This window comes from Anguilla rostrata, chromosome 7 (genome assembly GCF_018555375.3).
Source record: "Anguilla rostrata isolate EN2019 chromosome 7, ASM1855537v3, whole genome shotgun sequence".
Classification (NCBI taxonomy): Eukaryota; Metazoa; Chordata; class Actinopteri; order Anguilliformes; family Anguillidae; genus Anguilla; species Anguilla rostrata.
Window position 1 is genome coordinate 7,491,531 of NC_057939.1, and position 18,831 is coordinate 7,510,361.

The 18,831-nt window shown below is 45.9% G+C and overlaps 1 protein-coding gene across 1 annotated transcript in view; it reads right to left on the bottom strand.

The window, feature by feature from the left end:
* The window catches only part of celf2 (cugbp, Elav-like family member 2), a 177,507-nt gene extending 165,501 nt beyond the window's left edge, over positions 1–12,006 (bottom strand). Inside the window, exon 1 of the mRNA XM_064342579.1 lies at positions 11,831–12,006. Coding sequence (XP_064198649.1) covers positions 11,831–11,883 — 53 coding nt within the window. The 5' untranslated portion in view covers positions 11,884–12,006. The remainder of the gene's footprint in view (positions 1–11,830) is intronic.
* Between the last annotated feature and the right edge of the window lie 6,825 nt (positions 12,007–18,831).

Here is an 18,831-nt window from a genome sequence, read left to right on the forward strand (position 1 = left end):
ACCAAGGCAACTGACAAAGAGATCATGTTGAGAAAGAGAGAGAGGGAGGGGGAGTGTGAGAGAGAGAGACAGAGTGTGTGTGAGAGAGAAAGAGAGAGAGGAGTGAGGAAGGGAGGCAGATTGTGAGAGAGACAGAGAGATAGAGATAGAGAGAGAGAGAGAGAGAGAGAGAGAGAGATAGAGAGAGAATGTGTGAGAGAGAGAGTGTGTGTGTGAGAGAGAGAGAGAAATGAGAGAGAGGGAGAAAGAGAAAATTGAGCTGGTGGCTAAAAGACAGAACACTCCAGCCCAGTAAAAGCTGAGAGGCAGGAGGCAGCTTTGTAGAGAGAGAGGCAGAAACGCAGTGGAGCCAAAACACTTGACGCGACGCTGGGGCCTACCTCGGGACACGCGTTAAAAACAGCTACAGAGCAGCGCGTAAAACGCCCTCCCTTCACCAACGCTCAGGCGGCCCCCTTGTATCCTGTATAACTCCGGAAACAGAGCAAGTGCTCCTCCAGAAAAAAAATAAAAATAAAAAAACACACTTCTTGAGGAGAAGAAACCTCACACCACCCCCCCCCCCCCCCAAAAAAAACGAGGCCTCAGAGTGTCCCAAAGCATGACTGTGCCTCTGCCTCCCCGTCACCTGAATTCAATTAGCGCCATCGGAGCATGAGTCACGTCACGGAGAAAATATATTCCATCACAGGCTGGCGAGAAACACGCACTTTCCTCCCGGGCTCCGGACCCAGCATCTGCTTCCGATCAGCTCAAAAACAGCGCTCCGAAGACGATGGACATCTTTAATTTATCGAACAAAGTTTAACATGACAGTGCGCCAGCCCTGGCGCTGACATTCATACCGGGGGGGGTGGGGGGGGGGGGGGGTCGCTGGATACGCGCTTCGCAGATGCTGGCTTGTCAGGAGCAGAGCCTTTTGGCGGCTTTTCGCAGAGAGCAGAGAGCCTCGGAGGCGGCCCAAAAAAACCGGCGATGAGGTAAGACCGCGGCGCGGCCTCGACGCTCGAGGGATCGGAATCCCCGGTTTTCACGGCGCGGTTTCGACGCCGCGCCGCCCGGGTTTTTAGCGTTTCGTTCGCTAGCCCGCGGCTCCGTTCAAACAAGCCGGCGTGGGCGCGTTCGCTCCCCGCCCGCTCGACACCAGGCTAAATCGCGTGCGTGTTTCCCCCCGCAGAGGCGAACAGAACAGCCGCGCGCGTGATGCGGCGAAGGAGGGCCGCCCGGCCCCGTCACTCGCTCTCAGAGAACACCTGACGAGGCGGCGGGCTGGCGGGCGGGCCAGTGGGCGGTTGGGTGTCGGACCGCCCAGCCGCAGACGGACCCCCCGGCCGGCCGCCTGCCTTCCGTCAAAACACCTCGCGTCTGCGGTGCACCCCGCCGTCCCCCGGGTTCCCCCCATCCCCCATGCACCTCGGCGTGTCACCTCCACATTACGTAGACTGTGGTCTTTCTGTATTTTTAACCCTGTTACTGTACTTCCGGGCAAAGAGTAATGGCACAACAAGCAATCCACAAAGAAATACAGACGCGGATGACAGACCTTGAGATCACAGGCAAGCGCTGCAGTGAGTAAAAGCTGCCCCTCTGGACCAGTGGTAACCAACCCTGTTCCTGGAGATCTACCGTCCTGTAGGTTTTCATTTGAACCATAATTTGGCGCACCTGACTCTACTAATCAGCAGCTCATTTGGAGATTTTTAGCTGTTGGGTGAGGTGTGCTTTGTTAGGGTTGGAGTGAAAACCTACAGGACAGTAGATCTCCAGGAACAGGGTTGGTTGCTCTAGACCAATCACCTGCCAGTGAGGAGGTGGAGTTCCACAGTGGTTCTGATACCAGCGCATTCCTCAGCGAGGTTATCGCAGCACACGGCGCTCGACGCACATCCCGCCATCCACGCGCCGCTACGAAAATCTCTCAGAATTCGCGACTAGGCCGCACGTTCCACAGGTCAGGGCCAGGGACCGGGGCATCGAGGCCGAGGCGAGGTGAGGCGTTGAGGGGCCGAGGAGGAGAAAGAGAAAGAAAGAAGGGATGAAAGGAAAGGAAGAGCAGGAAGAGGAGAGCGGAGAGCGAGAGGACGGAAAGCGGTTCGGGCCGGGGGGAGGCCGCGATCTCGAGGCGTCCTGTTGCCCCGGGCGCCGCTGTGTTCGCGACGGCTCGAGTCGCGTCGCTGCGCAGACCGCCACGCGGAACACAGAGACGGAGGAAGAGGAAGAGGAAGCCGCCCCTGCACCCTGGATGAAAGGTGCTGAACCCGAAAGGCTTCCAATACACACAACCGCATGCACGGAAAATGTGTAAGAGGCTGGCCCCCTGTGTGTGTGTCGCACCGTTCAGGCAAATAAATGTTAAGAGGAAGGGACTCGGAATCCTCGTTAAGGTCGTGTGACAGATGGCTCTGGGTTTGCGAAGACGTCGTGGGGGAGGCTTGCGGCAGCATCCGATGAAGACTTAACTAGGGGAGAACAGAAGACAGGCTCCCGCCACTTAAGAGCATTGGGAAAATGTGAAAGGGAATAATTACAATGGACAGGATCGAAACCCTGCTCCTTAAAAAAGAAAGCAGAGAACACTGAAACAGCTGCGATGTGTACGATACTGATGGCTCTATTTGGGGAGGCGCTGTGGATGTAAAAGAGGAGCACACGCAGGAGAGCGCAGGACACCGGAGCCTTGTTAAAACCGCAGAGATGGATGACGAGCGTTTTGGGGTGGGGGTGGGGTTCGGGGGGGCATCAGACTGACACGAGCAGTGCGCGTGAGCCCTTCGCCGAGCGCTATGCGCCACAACGGGGGTGGGGGGGGCCGCGACTCCTCACGCGCCTCTCACCCGCCAGAGATAACCGGCTTAAATAGCTCGCGTGAAACGCCACGCCACATCGCCACGCCCCCACGCCGCGCAGCTCGGCGCCAATGACGTCACAGCCGTTTCCTGTCACGCCCTGCAGAAAATTAGCTTTAGCTCGGGCGGCCGCCGCGCGCTAACGACGCCGCGGCCGCAAACGCGCCGGAACGAACGACAGCGCGGCACGATGTGGACGCGTCCCGGCCTTATGCTATGGTTATGGATCCATCAGCATGAATCATGCTCAGCGGGGCAATTTAATTTCTGCCATATGCGGCCTGGACAGCGCCAGAGAGAATTTTCAGCACATTAGTGCACCAATTATTCTCCGGCATGCTGACAATTCCAGAATTTTCTTTTTTTTTGAAACGGCTGGTAACTGAAGTTCTATATGTATTTTTTTTTAACAAGAAAAAAAGCAGGATCCCAACAGCGTTTCTTCTTTTTTCTCTCTCTCTCTCTCTCTCTCTCTCCCCCCCTCTCTCTCTCTCTCTCTCTCCCTCTCTCTCTCTCTCCCCCCCTCCTCCCTCTCCCTCTCTCTCTGTAAGCTGTGGCCGTAAAAATCATGACAAATGATTTCAGCTTCAGGCTGGGAGGCGGCTCCAGTGATAATAAACCCCCCCCCCCCCCCCCCCCCCCACCCCTTCCCGAACGCGGAGAAAGATAAATAAATAAAAGGAGGAGAGGCCTGGCTCGCGGACGCGCTGTCGGAGAGGGATTACGGCGCTTTATGTTAGGACTCGCAGCTCGCAGAAACAGACACTGAAAACAAGGGCCTCTAAAAACGGATTGATTCCCCCCCCCCCAGCCGTGCGTTTTTACATTATTGGAAAGATTCTTCACTCCAGAACCCCGGCCGCACTAGCCTCCCAAAACGAGAATTTCCGCGCTGTTCTCGTGTTGTGAGAGGGTAGGAAAAAAAAGAGAAAAAGAAAATGTGTCTAATCTTAAACAATCTGCACTTAAAGAAGAGAAGCTGCCGCCCTTTCAAGCTTCAGTGCGCAAAATATGTTTATTATTTTAAAGCAGGACCGACGTTCTGGCCGCAAGTGCCTCCGTCGGGGTATCTACCGGAGTGATGAGACCTCGTGCCGAACGGCTGCATGCAATCATGTGGTCTGGGAGGATCCCATTACCGGATGGGTGCACGGTGACATCATTATCATATTGGGGTGGTCACTGAATATAGCCATTACATATTTCACACACACATAATATGATAGAAAACAAATAACACAGAGGCAAATATGAAATATGAAAACAGTTTAGAAAACACTGAAATACAGTGATGAAACAAACTTTAAAAAAAACAAGGAAAATGGCTCCTAGGTTGATATACATTTAATAAAAGGCCTGAAGTCAAAAATCTATATTTAGGTTTTACATCAGGTTTTTACTCACATGATACCTGCAATATGCACCTTTAACCCTCATGCACTCTTACCAACGTAGGCTCTGCACGGGCATGTGACAAGCTAAATCACTCCCCATTGGAGGAGCAAGTAACGACCCCATCCAATGGGGATTCTTCATACTAAAGTGTGGACGCTTTAAGTACTCACATTCAATGCGCGCTGGGGTTCGAATTTGTAGTTGCCTTCCAGCGGGAGGCAGAAGCCTACGTTGTGAAGACTGGGACTTTGGTGAGGCAGGGGGAAGATCAGAGGGAGCTAACTTCAGTCCTTTAGGCTACGACCGCAGGAGAACACCACCAGAGGGGGGAGCGGGAGAAATATCTGAGATGCAGTCATGTGACCGAAGAATTCGCCAGTGTTTATGCAGAACCGGCTTTATGAGCTCAGCGCAATGAGAATTACGAATGCTGAAAACGCAAAAATTATTCTCTTTTTTGTTGTGCTGGTAGACAATTTTCTGAGCGGGGGGGGGGGGTGAATATGATGCCCTCCTCCTTAAGATGTGAAGCTTTGTGGATCCACAGGCTTAGGTTTCACAGTAGGGTTTTGACTTGAGGCCTGTTATTTAAATACACGTCCACATAGAAGGTTTGTTTCTGGTTTTGACTTTATTTCAGTGTTTTCCGAAACATTTTCATACTGAATGTGTCTGTTTGAATACGTGTAGTGACAAGGTTCAACGACCACCAAAATAAGACAATGACGTTACCATGCGCCCATCCAGTAACAGGACCCTCCCACACCAAACGATTGCACGTACCGGTTCAACAGAATAGAGTCTCTTTGAACTCATCGTTTAGGTTGTCATGCCGACAAAGGCCCTAGCTGCCAAAATGCTGGTTTTAGTTTCAAAACAAGGATGTTTTGTCCACTGAAGCTGGAGACCGCAGTAGCTTTTCTTTCAGTTCATGCCGCACCGGTCAGCACCTTCGCCCGTCCCGGGTCTGCTTTACCCTCGCTAAATAAAACAACCCGCGCTTGCCTTGCGCTCTCCACCAAGAAAACACAGCTGAGAGGGGCAGGAGTGAGCTCCACGTACAGCGCAGAGCATCACGAAGCGCATGTAAACCTCCATTCCAGCATCACTCAGACAGCTACTTCCATTCCAGGCATTTTCCCCCTCCTTTTCCTGAGCGTGTGCAAGGTGTCACTGCAGCCAGGGATAGAGTGGATAAGTGATGCAAGAAAGCTCAGGGATTCCTCAGAGAGCCCCTGGAACAGGAGCCAAGAAGGGCGGAGGGGGTGGGGGGGGGGGGGGGAACACACGCTGAGAAAGTCGAAGCCGTCGTGAGCAACATCCATTTCATACACTGCAATCCGGCAGGTCGGCCTCTCATCCCTCTCTCCCTCTCCCTCTCCCCCTCTCTCTCTCTCCCTCTCTCTCTCTCTCTCGAGAAACTGACAAAACTCGGGACATCCCACGCTCACGCCAAAAAAAAAAAATTTACAATCTTAATTTCGGAGGGGGGTGGGGGCATTAGAAAATCAGGGAGAGTTCCACTCAAGTTCTCCATTCCTGCAAGCTTGTCAGTCGTAGCGGTCGTTGGGTTAGGTCGTCGCTTAGTGCCGAGCGCAAGGAGGGAGGGGCCCACAGCGACATCCAATTCCGCCTCGCTCCACCTGAAACCCCGCCCAGATTTCTGCTACGCCCCTTTCACCTGTACAGGAATACCCTCTGCAGATCCCACCAATAAGAGTGGTCTTAATAATTTTAAAGGATCTTTGCTATGTCCATGTTTAACATTTAACTGTGGTGCATGCCTGGGTGAATATACTAACAATATCAATAACAATAATCATAATCTTCATTTTCACTGATAATCTCCACCTCCAATAATAATAATAATACCTTGATTTTATTCTCTTATTTCCTTCATTATTATTATGATGATGATCCATTGTTATTGTTGTTGTAGTGTTTTTCATTTTCATGGGGGTCCAGGGGAGAAATTATGAGAGTAAGTAACAGTTGTTGGTTTCTTCAGCGATATTGTCATGGGTGATGAAAACCGGCACGCGTTCCTGCCGGAGCACCAGTGCCCGTTTTTAAACGCGGCCCAGGAAGATCTCCTTCGCTGAGCGCGCATCTGGTGTTTTTGCGGCCCGTCCTCCTCCTCCTCCTCCTCCTCCTCCTCCTCCTCGCTCCGCGTTTATCGCGAGCGGCGAGCTGAAATCTGTAATTATTCCCCACCGGTTTTGGGAGTCTCGGAAGAGGAACCAACCCCCCCCCCCCCCCAACCCCCCCCCCCCCCAAACCCCCCCCCCCACCCCATCCGTGCGCTGGGTTCGGCGTGCGTGAACGGCGCACTGTTCAGCCGAGCGCCCTGGCGGGGGGGAGGACAATGGGAGGGTGCCACGCGCGCGGGGGCTGTGTCACCGGCAACAATGCGCCGGGTGTCAGGGGCTCGCTGGAGCTCTCCATTGTCAGGGAGCCCGGAGTCCATCATTAGTGACGACGCTGACACTGAGGGATGAGCCGGCCCGCCGCTTTCTCCCTCCACCACATCTATCTTTCTCTCTTTCCCGCTCCCTCTCTCTCTCTCTCTCTCCCTCTCTCTACCCTTGTCTCTCTTTCCCCCCTCTCACACTATCCCTCTCTCTCCCCATCTCTCTCCCTCTCTCTCTCTTTATCTCTCCCTCTTTCCTCCTTCTCTCCCCCCCCCCCCCCCCACACACACTTCCCCTCAATTCCACCCCGCAAACAGACTTCCCGCTCCACGTCGAAAGGACAGCACGGACGACGTTCTGTATCAAACTGCAAGGCCTTTTTGTCTTGACAAGGGAAGTCGAGCGAGCGGTTCTGTTAGTTATTTCGCCCAGTTCCGTCACCCTCTTGGCCTGGAGTTGGAGTTAAATTTCCCGCCGCGCGCAGAAATGTGCCGATTCATGATTCACGCCCAGGTAAACAGACCACTGGCCCTGGATTACAGCAGGGAGATTAAGCGACTCCACCCTTTCTTTTTCTTTTTTTTTTTTTTAAATCCAACCCGTTGAGCACAGGCTCGGCGGGAGATTAAAGTGTAATCCTCCGGAACCGAACAAAGGTTAGTGACACAAGTGCGGCTATTTTCCAGCGCATACGGATACTTATCCTCTCCTTGCGATGATTAGCGAGATAGAGAAAACGGGATTTCCGTTTTAGAATGCGCGTCAAAAAACGAAAAAAAAAGGCGGCACAGCGGCAGGGGGAGGCGGCGGCCAGTAACAGGATTAATTAATCAAGCTTTGTGATGTCACAGGTCACCACAGCCCGCTGGCATTTCTAATTAATTTCCCTCTTAACGTATTCTTGGATTTCAGAAGGAGCGCTGCGGAATAAAAGGAGCACAGCCGACCTATTCCCGTGACCCCCGCTGGGGGAAAATTGTGCGCGGTGGCACGAGAGATATGTCTGCAACACATCGCTGTGCGTACGTTCGCTGCACGCACTGCAACGCGGGATGATTAGTCGTAATGTGTTGCTTTCGGATTTTTAGAAAGAGACGATGCACCTTCCATACTGTACTGCAGATCCTCTGTGCCTGCAGTTAACAATCGCAGGAGTCTCATAAAACCAGTATATGACCAAAAAGCGTTTGCAGATTAGTGTTCTGCATTCAAAACAATTGTATTTTGTTACAATACAAAAAGACACAGCGCATCATTGTTATTCAGTATGAATTCAATGTAGCCAAATGTTATTCTAATTAGCCACGAGCCATGTTTGCAGCCATTGAGGTGTATATATACTATTACACAATACACACACACACACACACACAAACACACACATGTATGTGTCTTTCATATATATATTCAAATTCAAATATGTAGTGTTTTTTAAATGGGCTATATAAAAACAAGCTTTTTCTTGCACTGTTTTTAGGCATGTGTGTTTTTTTATAATAAATAATATTAATACATAAAAAATACAAATTTTGGCCACTGATGAAGAGCTTTTTGTGTCAGTGTCATTAATCACCAATTCATGACTGACCGTGAGAAACTTCAGCGAGATTTACTGTCTCTTTAGATAAGCAGTGCACCATCTCGCCAGGCATAGGTGATGAGGCCATTTAACCTGGTGAAATGTCAAGCCGGACATTAATCACGGGAGAAAAACAAGCAAAACCCCACCGTGTCCACTTATCATAAGGACAGCACACCCTCGCGAGCTGAGGCGCTCGACAACAGCCAGCCATTTCAAACCAGGCGACACGTTACGGCCGAACGCAGCCTGAAAACGACGGACCGTGAGACAACGTCTAGTCTTCTCGCCAAGATCAAGACAACCTTAACGCTACTTCCTCGCGATTCTCGTATTTTTATCCTGCTAGTTTCACTGCATCATAAACAGCAGGTCACGAACTGCAGCTCAGCTGTGATGAGACGGCTGCGTGGATACTGGCTACAGGCGAGACAACCGCACAGCGTTCACCGATACGACGGGATGGTGTTAGCAGCATCTCAGGTGCACTCGCTTGGCAGCAGTGTAGCCAGGTCTTTCTCAACAGCACTACAGGCAGCACTGAAGATTAATAATGGATTTACACAGACCACAGTGATGGGCATCAGCTGAATGAATTAAAGAAACAAAAAATAAATGCAGAGCGCTATGCTAATATTTCACTTTGCTATCGACAGAGTAGGCTAGTAGTCTACATAGGAGAATTGTGGTTGGGGAAATTGCTAGGAACCCTGGCAGCACAGTGATACCAGTATAGGCTACTGTGCAGGACTGTTGTTATGACTTATGGGAGGTATGAAGTCACAAAGGCAAGATAGTGGTGTTTACTTTGTAACTGTGACACACTAGTTGCTTCCTGTTTATTAACAGCAGACTTGACACTCGACAGTTTAAATCACCTAATCAGATTTTGCCCTGTCCGTCCCCGGATTAATGACTGCTGGAGTAGCCTACTTATGCACCTGATAACGTTAATATGAGAACAGGACGGTTTAGTTTCACCAAAACACATCCAAAAGCCTGTAGTAGCACTGCACTATTCTAAAAAAACATAACTGTATCGATCTGTTTTTTAATGCTAAGTGAATTTTTATCTCCATCAATATGCCTAAAGATAAGGCAATGCACTAAATGGAAAATATCAAGTGAATGATTACGAAAAGCAACTTAGTGCAGAAACAACAACAGTAACAACAACAAGAATACTGATAATAATAATAATAATACATGCAGGCAAAATAGAAACGCAATAAATCATATGAATATTTAATTGGATGTCACATACGAAACAGTCCACATTGCTACATAATTTATTCCAAGCCTTTTTTTGAAATAGATGCTAAATACTACTAAATTAATTACAGTACTTTTCCGGTATATTTCACAAACATAAATATATTTATGTTATCAAATGAACGTCTCATAACAGTTTTAAAAAAAGGGAGCACATTAACGAGTGGTATGCAACTTGCAAATTTATATAAATCTTGTGCGTTTCAGGCCTTTTTAATTCAATTGCATTTCTCAAAATAAATCCTCAACATTTTAGCCTTTCTCTGCAAGGGGCTATCCGTTGAATTATTAATCACAGTGTAAATCGAATGCCAATAACAGCGCAGATGCGTGGATTAATTTCGTATTAGATAAACTATAAACACACAGCCAAATAGACTTCAGCGTCTGGTGGTGAAATTATGTTTGATGAGGAGCCACACCGTATATTAATCCAATGCGGAAACCCATTGCGTGAATTGGAACAGGAGAAGAGAATCAAAATCTGATCATTTGTGAAGACCCCTTTTCTCCCACGAGAAGGAAGCGGCTCCTGTCGCCATTCTGTGGCTTTTGAGTGTAATGCAAAATAAAAAAGGAGATTAAGACACGCCAATATAAGAACCGTTATTCTCCACCAACAGATCCTAAATAAAACAAACATCAACCCAACTGAACATTCTGTCGACGAAACGAGTATCATGCAGGACACGACTCTTCAGGAAATGAAAACACTTTAGCCTGGAGCCTACGCTTATCGCACAATATATGAATCTGAAAAGTTTCGATTTTTTGTGTCCAGTGTTGTTTGTTTTGTTGCACATTAGACGCGCACTGAGAAACAAACTGAAAAAAGTTTTTGCGGCTGTCTATAATTAGATAGGCTACATGCCAACGTCCTGCCCAATTGCGTGGATTTCATTTTCATCAACACGCCTTGCTTATGATGCCCAGCCTTTTATGAATTCTGCAAAGGGACCAGGACATACATTACTACACATCACTGCACTCTCCGTTTGCCATCACACTGATCTGTTACTAAAAGCGAAGCAAGCTAATGGCTATTAACCATAAAAAGTAAAAATACTGGAAATGAGATGAAAAGAGAGAAGATACTTTAAAGCTAGTTTTGAGTTTAGCTTCCTCCACAGCTATAGAAAGTCGAGGCTCTGAATATTTCTTCAGAACGTCCCTCAGTCGGGCAGCTTGTTTGGGGGATTATTACTTATTTATCGGATGCCCTAAATATTTAACTTAAAAAGGAGCAGGACATCCATCCAGCGCTCTCGATGATGGTGCATTTTAAAGGCGCAGCTCGCGTTAAGGCTTGAGTGGGCTATTCCGGTAAAATGAAACGAACAATGACAAAGCAACGTTTATGAAGCACGGTATAGATACGGGAAGTTGATTTGATGACGGTCGTTTCGGTGCAAGTCTACTTCAACATCCTAACACCGAACTAAAAGCAGTTGCGCAGAAAGCAGCAGCCAAGTCTGATATAGCGTCGAAGCCGAAGTTATTCCGCTCCCTAGGCGTAATTCTGCATAATATTGCAGTAGGCCTATATTATCTGTAAAACATTTGTTCTTGATTGCAGAATATCCATCAAAGTTTATTCGGAGGCGGTTTCAGCCATTTCTGATGAAGTTAACATAAATAAGATGTGTTTTGACGCGGGCTCATAAATGCAATTCCTGCTATTTTTAATATTTTAAAAAAATGGTAAATAGCCAGCCTAATGCAGCCAACTGGAAATATACCTTAACTACGTCTAATTTAATTTAACAAAGTGACAGGGGAAACGCTGCTCACATCTTTCAAAGCTCGGCGTTATCTGATGCATGGCTATACTGAGACAAAAGACCCGTAGCGACATTGATAATTGCGCGGTTTTCCTGTGACAATCCAGAGAATATCGAATAACCACCGATCCCACCGCGCGAAAAGTGGGACTACAGGCAGTTTAACAGTCACCGCAAAGGGTTAATAGAATGTCGGTCTCCATGCGTTAGACACATGACAGCGAAAGAACTCCGAAAGTGAAGCACATTGTTTTCATTAGGGTTAACCGAAATGGTTCCAATCATGCATAATGATACCCTAAAGCAGCTGTGTTCGTTGCTTACGTTAACATTAAGTTATCTGTATCTGTCAAGACTGGCGGCAGTAAGAACCCCTTAACACCCAGTTACAAGAAGAAAAAAAATTCGTCTGCTGCAACCTACCATTACTGCACCACATTTTAATAACAACTTCCACTATCGCTCTTCCGCTAGCTCGCCTGCAGAAAATAATAGCTAATAAAAGGATGCGTGCACTCAGCGATCTGAAACCTACGGATTTCTTACCTTAATACGTTCCAGCTTTTCAGTGGATCCAGATCTGAAATTATAGAAACCATTCTTAACTAGCCAGCAGTACAGGGTGCGATAGCTTGAACAAAAGCGGCGAGAGCTGTACTCCGTCTGCGAATGACAGCGACAGTCCGATGCAACTCGTCCTACTTCACTAGCTGATAAGCGCATGTCATAGCTCTCCCTCCGCCCCCCAGAATCAATCCGGCGCTATATTGCTTTTCGAGCCGCGGCTCTATTTCTCTGTCCCTGCCTTTTAAAGCTGCCTGCAATCTGCCCCAACTGATCGAATTCAACCTCTTTTTTTATCTGCTTTTATCCCGGGCGCCGTGTTGGGCTAAATCCCTCTTTATTAACACCCCGTTTTTGGATTTATCTCAGGAATAAACAGATCCGTTTGCAAAGCGCCCTGGACTTTTGCAGGATCGGTGTTTTATAGGTCACTGAAAACCAAACCTGGTTAGAACTCGCTGATCTAGTCCACTGCTGCACTTCCTAACATTTTGTTGTTGTTGTTGTTTCCGTACATACACTCTCGGTTATCGCAACATAGGCGGTCAGTTTCCGTTGATCTTATTCTAATCTTTTGTTTTTATCGGTAGCATTTCTATCGACCTGGCGGCGTTGGTCCTTTTATTTGTCTGTTATGGGCCGTTTTTTAATATAACTGTGTTACTGGGAGGAAAATACTCTCGTGGGGGTAAGTTGGCTGATTGATCGTTGTCCTGAAATATCAGCCTGAAAAAGCCCTACAAATCCCACAGTACCATCGAGACTGCTATTTATTTATTCCAGTGCACTTTGTTAAAAGCATAAGACAACAGCTCTATTAGCATATTTATTTGTTTAACAGTATTTGTCACTGTTATTGAAGATTTAAATTCATCTTCAGGCATCAGGCCTGTTACACAGGTAGGCCTAAAGCAAATATTCGTGGTTAAATACATTTTAAATAGAGGAAATAATGCATGTGCAAACAGCAAAGAAAGGCCAGCAGTTTAACACACACACACAATACGCCATCTGCAGTTATTCTGTCTCTGTAGGCCCCTTTCTCTGTTGAAACACACTTCCTGTCTGTGACAGTAGCCGCATCCTGTTGACGACTGTATTTTTTCCCCTTTGTGAAACATAGCAATAGCACCTCTCACCGCCTCAACCATATAGCATCTAATCATACCATACGCCTAAGAGTGCATGTAGTTTAGTTTCTACAAGGTAGCTATGATAAATATGCCGGTTATACACATCTCTGGTATAAACATGGCTCCCCATAACACGTTAATTATTCACGAGTCATCCCATTCGCGTGCTGTTATCAGCAAACCACCAGTGTTAGATGTGCAACACCAATCAATCGACACTCACGCATAATTTTACATATTTTTTTCCCAGCGTTCTGCAGCATTGAATATTGTCTTAACTTCTGTGCTGTGTGTAGCCGGTATGTTTCGTTAGAGGCCATAGGTCAGTGGTCTCAAACTCGTTGTCATGGAGGGCCGTGTGTATGCAGGTTTCGATTCCAACCAATTAATGCTACCTTAATTGAATCCAATTGCTCATTCAGCCATACGCATTTAACTGCATTGAAGCACAGAATGTAAGCAAGTTTTTATGTAGACAATGCAGGTCACCACAGATGTCGGGTCACCATTATGTGCAAACCCGCATCCCTAATTCAGCAAATAATTGAACTAATTATATAATCAAGATCTGAGGCTGGAATAAAAACCAGAATACACACCAGCCATCCGTGGCATTAAGTTTGAGACCACTGCCATAGGTGAAAGGGGCCATTTCAACAGGGTAGCCTATATCAGAAGGAGCACGGAAATGTTGTCTTAGGGTCTTTGCAGAACTTCAGTTTTCTTCACTGTGGAATATGGGGAAGAGTGATGTAAACGAATTCTGAGGACACAATGTACCCTCTGTCCCATGCCTTTTAACCAACATCATGGTGCCGAAACCTTCATTTCACACGTGACAGCATATTCGCTGACCATTCCAGCTAACCAATGCCACGTGTTTTGCGTTCCGCGTTCCTCGTTTGCTTGAATTGTGTGCATAATCAGGTTAGTGACAATGGTGTCTACCAAGAAGGAGCCTAGTATATGTAGGACATTGTGTAAAAAAAATTAAGTGAACTATTCCATTGCACTTGTTTTTGATTATTTTTAAATTTTTTTATAAGGAGGGATAGAGACGTGAGATACGTGCATTCCGGATCATTTGCTGCAAGTATAACAGTGCAACACGTTTACACCCACAATGTGTATGGGATTTATGAATAATGGCCAATCTTACCGCAGAATAAAGATATCTTTTTTTTTTGAAAATCTGATCCATTTTGAAAAATGTAGCAGATCTAACGTTTGACGAGATATATAGGAATGTTTCAGCATTGTACAATATTTCCTTTCATTATTATTCACAAGCTGCCTGAGTCTTAAATTAGCCCTAAGCCATACACCCACACACTGTACACACTGTCTCAGCTGGTAGCTGCTGAGTTTTTTTTTTCCTCCCAACACCATCCAATGAACAATAAAATGTGATAAACAATAGGGCACATCGAATACTGGTCTGCTGACCCTTTATATATGTATATGGAACAGAACAGTCACATTGAAAATTACTCATTTTATATATCACTATAGTGTAAAAGCAAAATAAAAAAAAGACAACAACATTAAAAACGTGAAACGTGAAAAATAATACTTTAACAATAAAGGCCCGAAAAGAACACTACACCTGTGTGCCTTCGTAAAAAAAAAAAAAAAAACTTTTTATAACCGCAAATAAGAACGAGTGAGGGAGTAAGAAAGTGAAAGGAAGAGAAAGGGAGGGAGATGAACCTAGATCCTTACTTTATATAAGATTCATCTCATCCGCTGTGCGTCAGTTGAAATCGCATGCATTGTGAGGCCCAGCGTTCCGGAATCTTCCAGGATCTAAATCGCCGCAGATCACAGGCCCTACACGTGTCAACACACTCTTTTTAAAAAAAGCAGGGCAGTCAGTGGGCCAACAAAAAATAAACAGTGTTATATGATAACATGGGGAAAGGGGGAGGGGGGGATTCAGCTTTTAGCAAAAGAAACAATGGACTCTTGCCTATTTTTGCAAGGAGCTCAGCTCCCAGCAACACGAAGCGCTGATAATGAGAGATGGGCGGTTATACCCTGGGGGTGCAAAAATGTAAACACGGTATTTGAGATTCAAAAACGGCTCTATAAAAAACGATTATTGAAGCATTCATCATGCAAAGTTTACCAGCTTGTTTTTCTTGTCAAGGACATGTTTTTTTTTTTTTTTTAATGTTCAGGGGTACACACACACACACCGAGCGGCATGAATCTGAAGATGAATTCAGTCTGAAAGCGAGCGCGTATTTAACTGCGACAGATTGGCCTGTCACATGTTACGGAGAAGGGAACAGTTTGTCTGCGGCTCGACTCGCTGTCTTTCTCTCGGCTGTGACTGCAAGGTGCCAATTAATACCGACTCTAAATACCGAGAGGAGCTCACAACATGCACAGCGTGCTTGTTCCTGGTTTACATATTCTGGCATTTTCAGTCTGTCTGTTCCTTTAAGAGTGGGGGCGACACACGTACAATTCAAGCACAAAAAATCATCGCGTCAGAATCAAGTGCTTGTGTGTGCGGTGTGCGCGTTGTGCTTGTCTGCCTGCAAGTTTTCAAGAGGTGCAAGCTGGATTTGGAGTTTGTGTTGAATAGAAGTATTTATTTTGCATTTTTGTCATGCTAGTGCTTCAATACTGTCAGCCCCACAGATGTAGCATGTGTAAATAGATGATTTGGGCGTAGCGCTGCAAAGATTGCACATTCCTGTCAAGTACAGCATTTGTTTGTTTCTCAGCCGAAGTATATTTTCATCCAGTGGTTAAATATCTACTTGTGTCAATCAAATTTATTTTTGCTATTTTAAAATGTCAATAAAAATAATTATTGTATGTGATATCTGCTAAGCACGTATGTTCATAAGATGACACAAGATAACAATAGCTGATAACACCACATGCAGTATAAATAACGAGATACCATGACACTGAGAGCTGAAATAAATGCATTTTGCACCGCAGAAGTGGAGCCTATGAGCTATTTGCGACAATACGCGTCCCTCTCTCAGAAGCCATCGACCTGCTCGGCTCAATAGATGTTCCATGAGGTCCGTCTGGTTTCAGACGCATGGCAAAATATGTAATTAGAGTGGCGAGGTAAAAAGGTAATGATTCTGTGAACGAGAGATCAATAGGTACGCTCGTCCGTGTGTGGGGGGGTGGGGTGGGGGTGGGGGTGGGGGGTGCAGAGGTATGTGTGGGTGGATGAGAGGAAAAAAGAGGGAAAAAAGGAGAGCAGGGGATGGCTGGGAGGAGGAGAGAGAGGAGAGAGGAGGAGAGAGAATCGGCTGGGGAAGGGAGGAAGAGGGGAGAGCAGGGAGAAAAAAGAATTAGGGCGGGGACTGGGATGAAGGCAGAGCTGGGTCAAATACAGACACCAATCAAATCATTTTCCTTTAAAATACTCGTTTTGTGTATTTCAGTTATTTGCAGATAAATTGAGGAAGGCCAAGTCCTTTCATTTGAGGTATTTGTAAAGAACTGGTAAATTTAAACTTTAATTTGAAATAGCCTAGTAAAAAATAATTCAAATGATTTGATTCAAATACTATTTTTAAGAAATTTGAATTTGAAAGTTGAAACATCAATTTCTTTCCGCATAATTACTTAAAATACTTAAGAAAATAATCTTTTCAAATGTAATTTTAAATATATTTCATGAAATAAGAGATTTGCTTGTCTCCAAACTAGGCATGAAATTCCACCTTTTTCTTGGTGTATTGATCTCCTGACACTGAGCGGCACTCTTGAGAAAAAGCGATTTTGTGGGCTCCACCCCCTGTCAGTGGAGGGAATAGCAGGCCTGGTAATTAAGCACACCTGAGATTAATCAGGCAATTAGCACAGCTACATAACGGGCCTGCTTGTGTGTGCACCACTGCGGAATGTTGCCAGTGGTGTTACTGGAGAGAGGTGTGTTTTGTGGTTGCTTGCCGTCATTTTTTTTTTCTTGAATGGCACACAATGTGCAAAATGTCAATATAGTAACAAGATCCTATAGAGACTTTTTAGTAACCCTGTGGACACGCCTTAACGTGGCTAACGTTAAAAAAGAGCGTAACGTGTGTGTTAATGTAACGGGTACACAGGGGATTCAGAAAAATGCAACAGTTCAAGTTAACCGGGAAACAATTCTAGTCTTTCGTATGAAGGATATCTGCTACGTTACAGTAATATCACCAACAACATTCTAGCAGTGTGTTCAAGGAAACAGGAACATTAAGTGCAAATTGTATTACGTCAGCTTACGGTTCTTGTCTGTAATGGGCAAATACTCAATTTATACTGTACTCAAGCTATGTTTAATGTTGATTTATTAGTTGTTTTGCTGTGCTATGAGGCCATAAATGTGCTGTTTTAGCAGGAAGTCTGCTTTCTCTCACTTCCTCTCTGAGATATATATATATTTTTTTAGCAGTTCCTCTATTGTTTATCTGTGCTTTAGAGCGTATCCCAAGCCAACACTTTCATCTCTGTAAGAAAAGAGATAGGGAAACGAACAAGAAGAATCTTTCTGTGTGTCAGTCCCTTGTTTCCCCCCCTCTATCTCCCTTTCTCATCCTCTCTTTCTCTCTCTCTCTCCCTGTTCGGCTTTAACTTAATTCTTCTGCTCTCAGACACATCCCATGAGCCTGGCACACCAGAGGCAGGTCATGTGATCTCTCAGCTCGCGCACAGTTACACGCGGTCATGTGGACTAGCGACCGACAACAGGCCCATTTAGTCTGTTCACATTGCGTTTTGCACACGTGCTTCTACTCAGCTTTTAAAGCCCTACAAAACCCACTCCTACCACACACACACACACACACACACACACACACACACACACAAATACACACGTATTTACATAAACATGTACACACACACACACACAAACGTTTGTGATACCATTGCTTAGCAGTACCTCGTACGGTGTTCATAAAATTGTCGGAATCAGAAGCTTGAAATAGGCTCAAGGTTCATTTTTGTTATTCATATGACCGATGAAGCGTTGCCTCTTTCTGTGCTTGTTATTTTAAACTCCCAGCATGCTTTGCAGGCGAAGCCCGCTTTTATGGTCCGTCTGCTCCTCTCGACCGTCGTTGCATTATCTTGGACCGCTGCATTAAAACATAAACGATGCATCAAAAGCCGATGTAATTGCCCTGCACTTTCAGAGCTCTCCTGCAGATATGCGCAGTTCACGCACCCTTAGGTCAACGTATGCTTCTCCTTTCTCTGAAATTTTGCAGGATGAAGCGTAGCCTCTCAGAGTAGATTATCGTGATTAAAGCTGTGATAATGTTTTATCAGCGCTGTAGATTCATTTCCTCTCACTTGTGTTAAAAAGGCTCTTTTAAGAAAGTGGCCAGATGTTTTTTTTTTTTTCTCTTCTTCTTCTTCTTCTTTCTCTTGGATTTTTATCTTAACACCTGATAATAAGTGACATTCGTTTCTTTTTCATTTTTAAATGTACTAAAGATTTCCTTTACTGCTTTGGCTTGGAAGAATGTGCTAACACCATCCACTGAAATAGAAATCCAAACCATAACAGAGTACGACCCACATGGGGACTGCTTGTGTGTAAACATCAGCTCTTTGATACAGACCGATCAGCTTTGTGCTAAGCCTCATCAGAACAGCGCCCCCTCGCACCAGTGATTGGTCCTTTCTGCTCACATTTCACAGTGCATGCACATGCAAAATGGAAGGGTATATCATAATACATATCATATCGTAGTTAGGCCCCCAAAACTACAATGCTTATTACTTCTTAGCATAGGATTCACCCCTATCCAGACCAACTTATATAATTAAATGTGCTGTTGGATGTAAATGTGATTGAGAGTACACGCCATACTCAGGAGTACA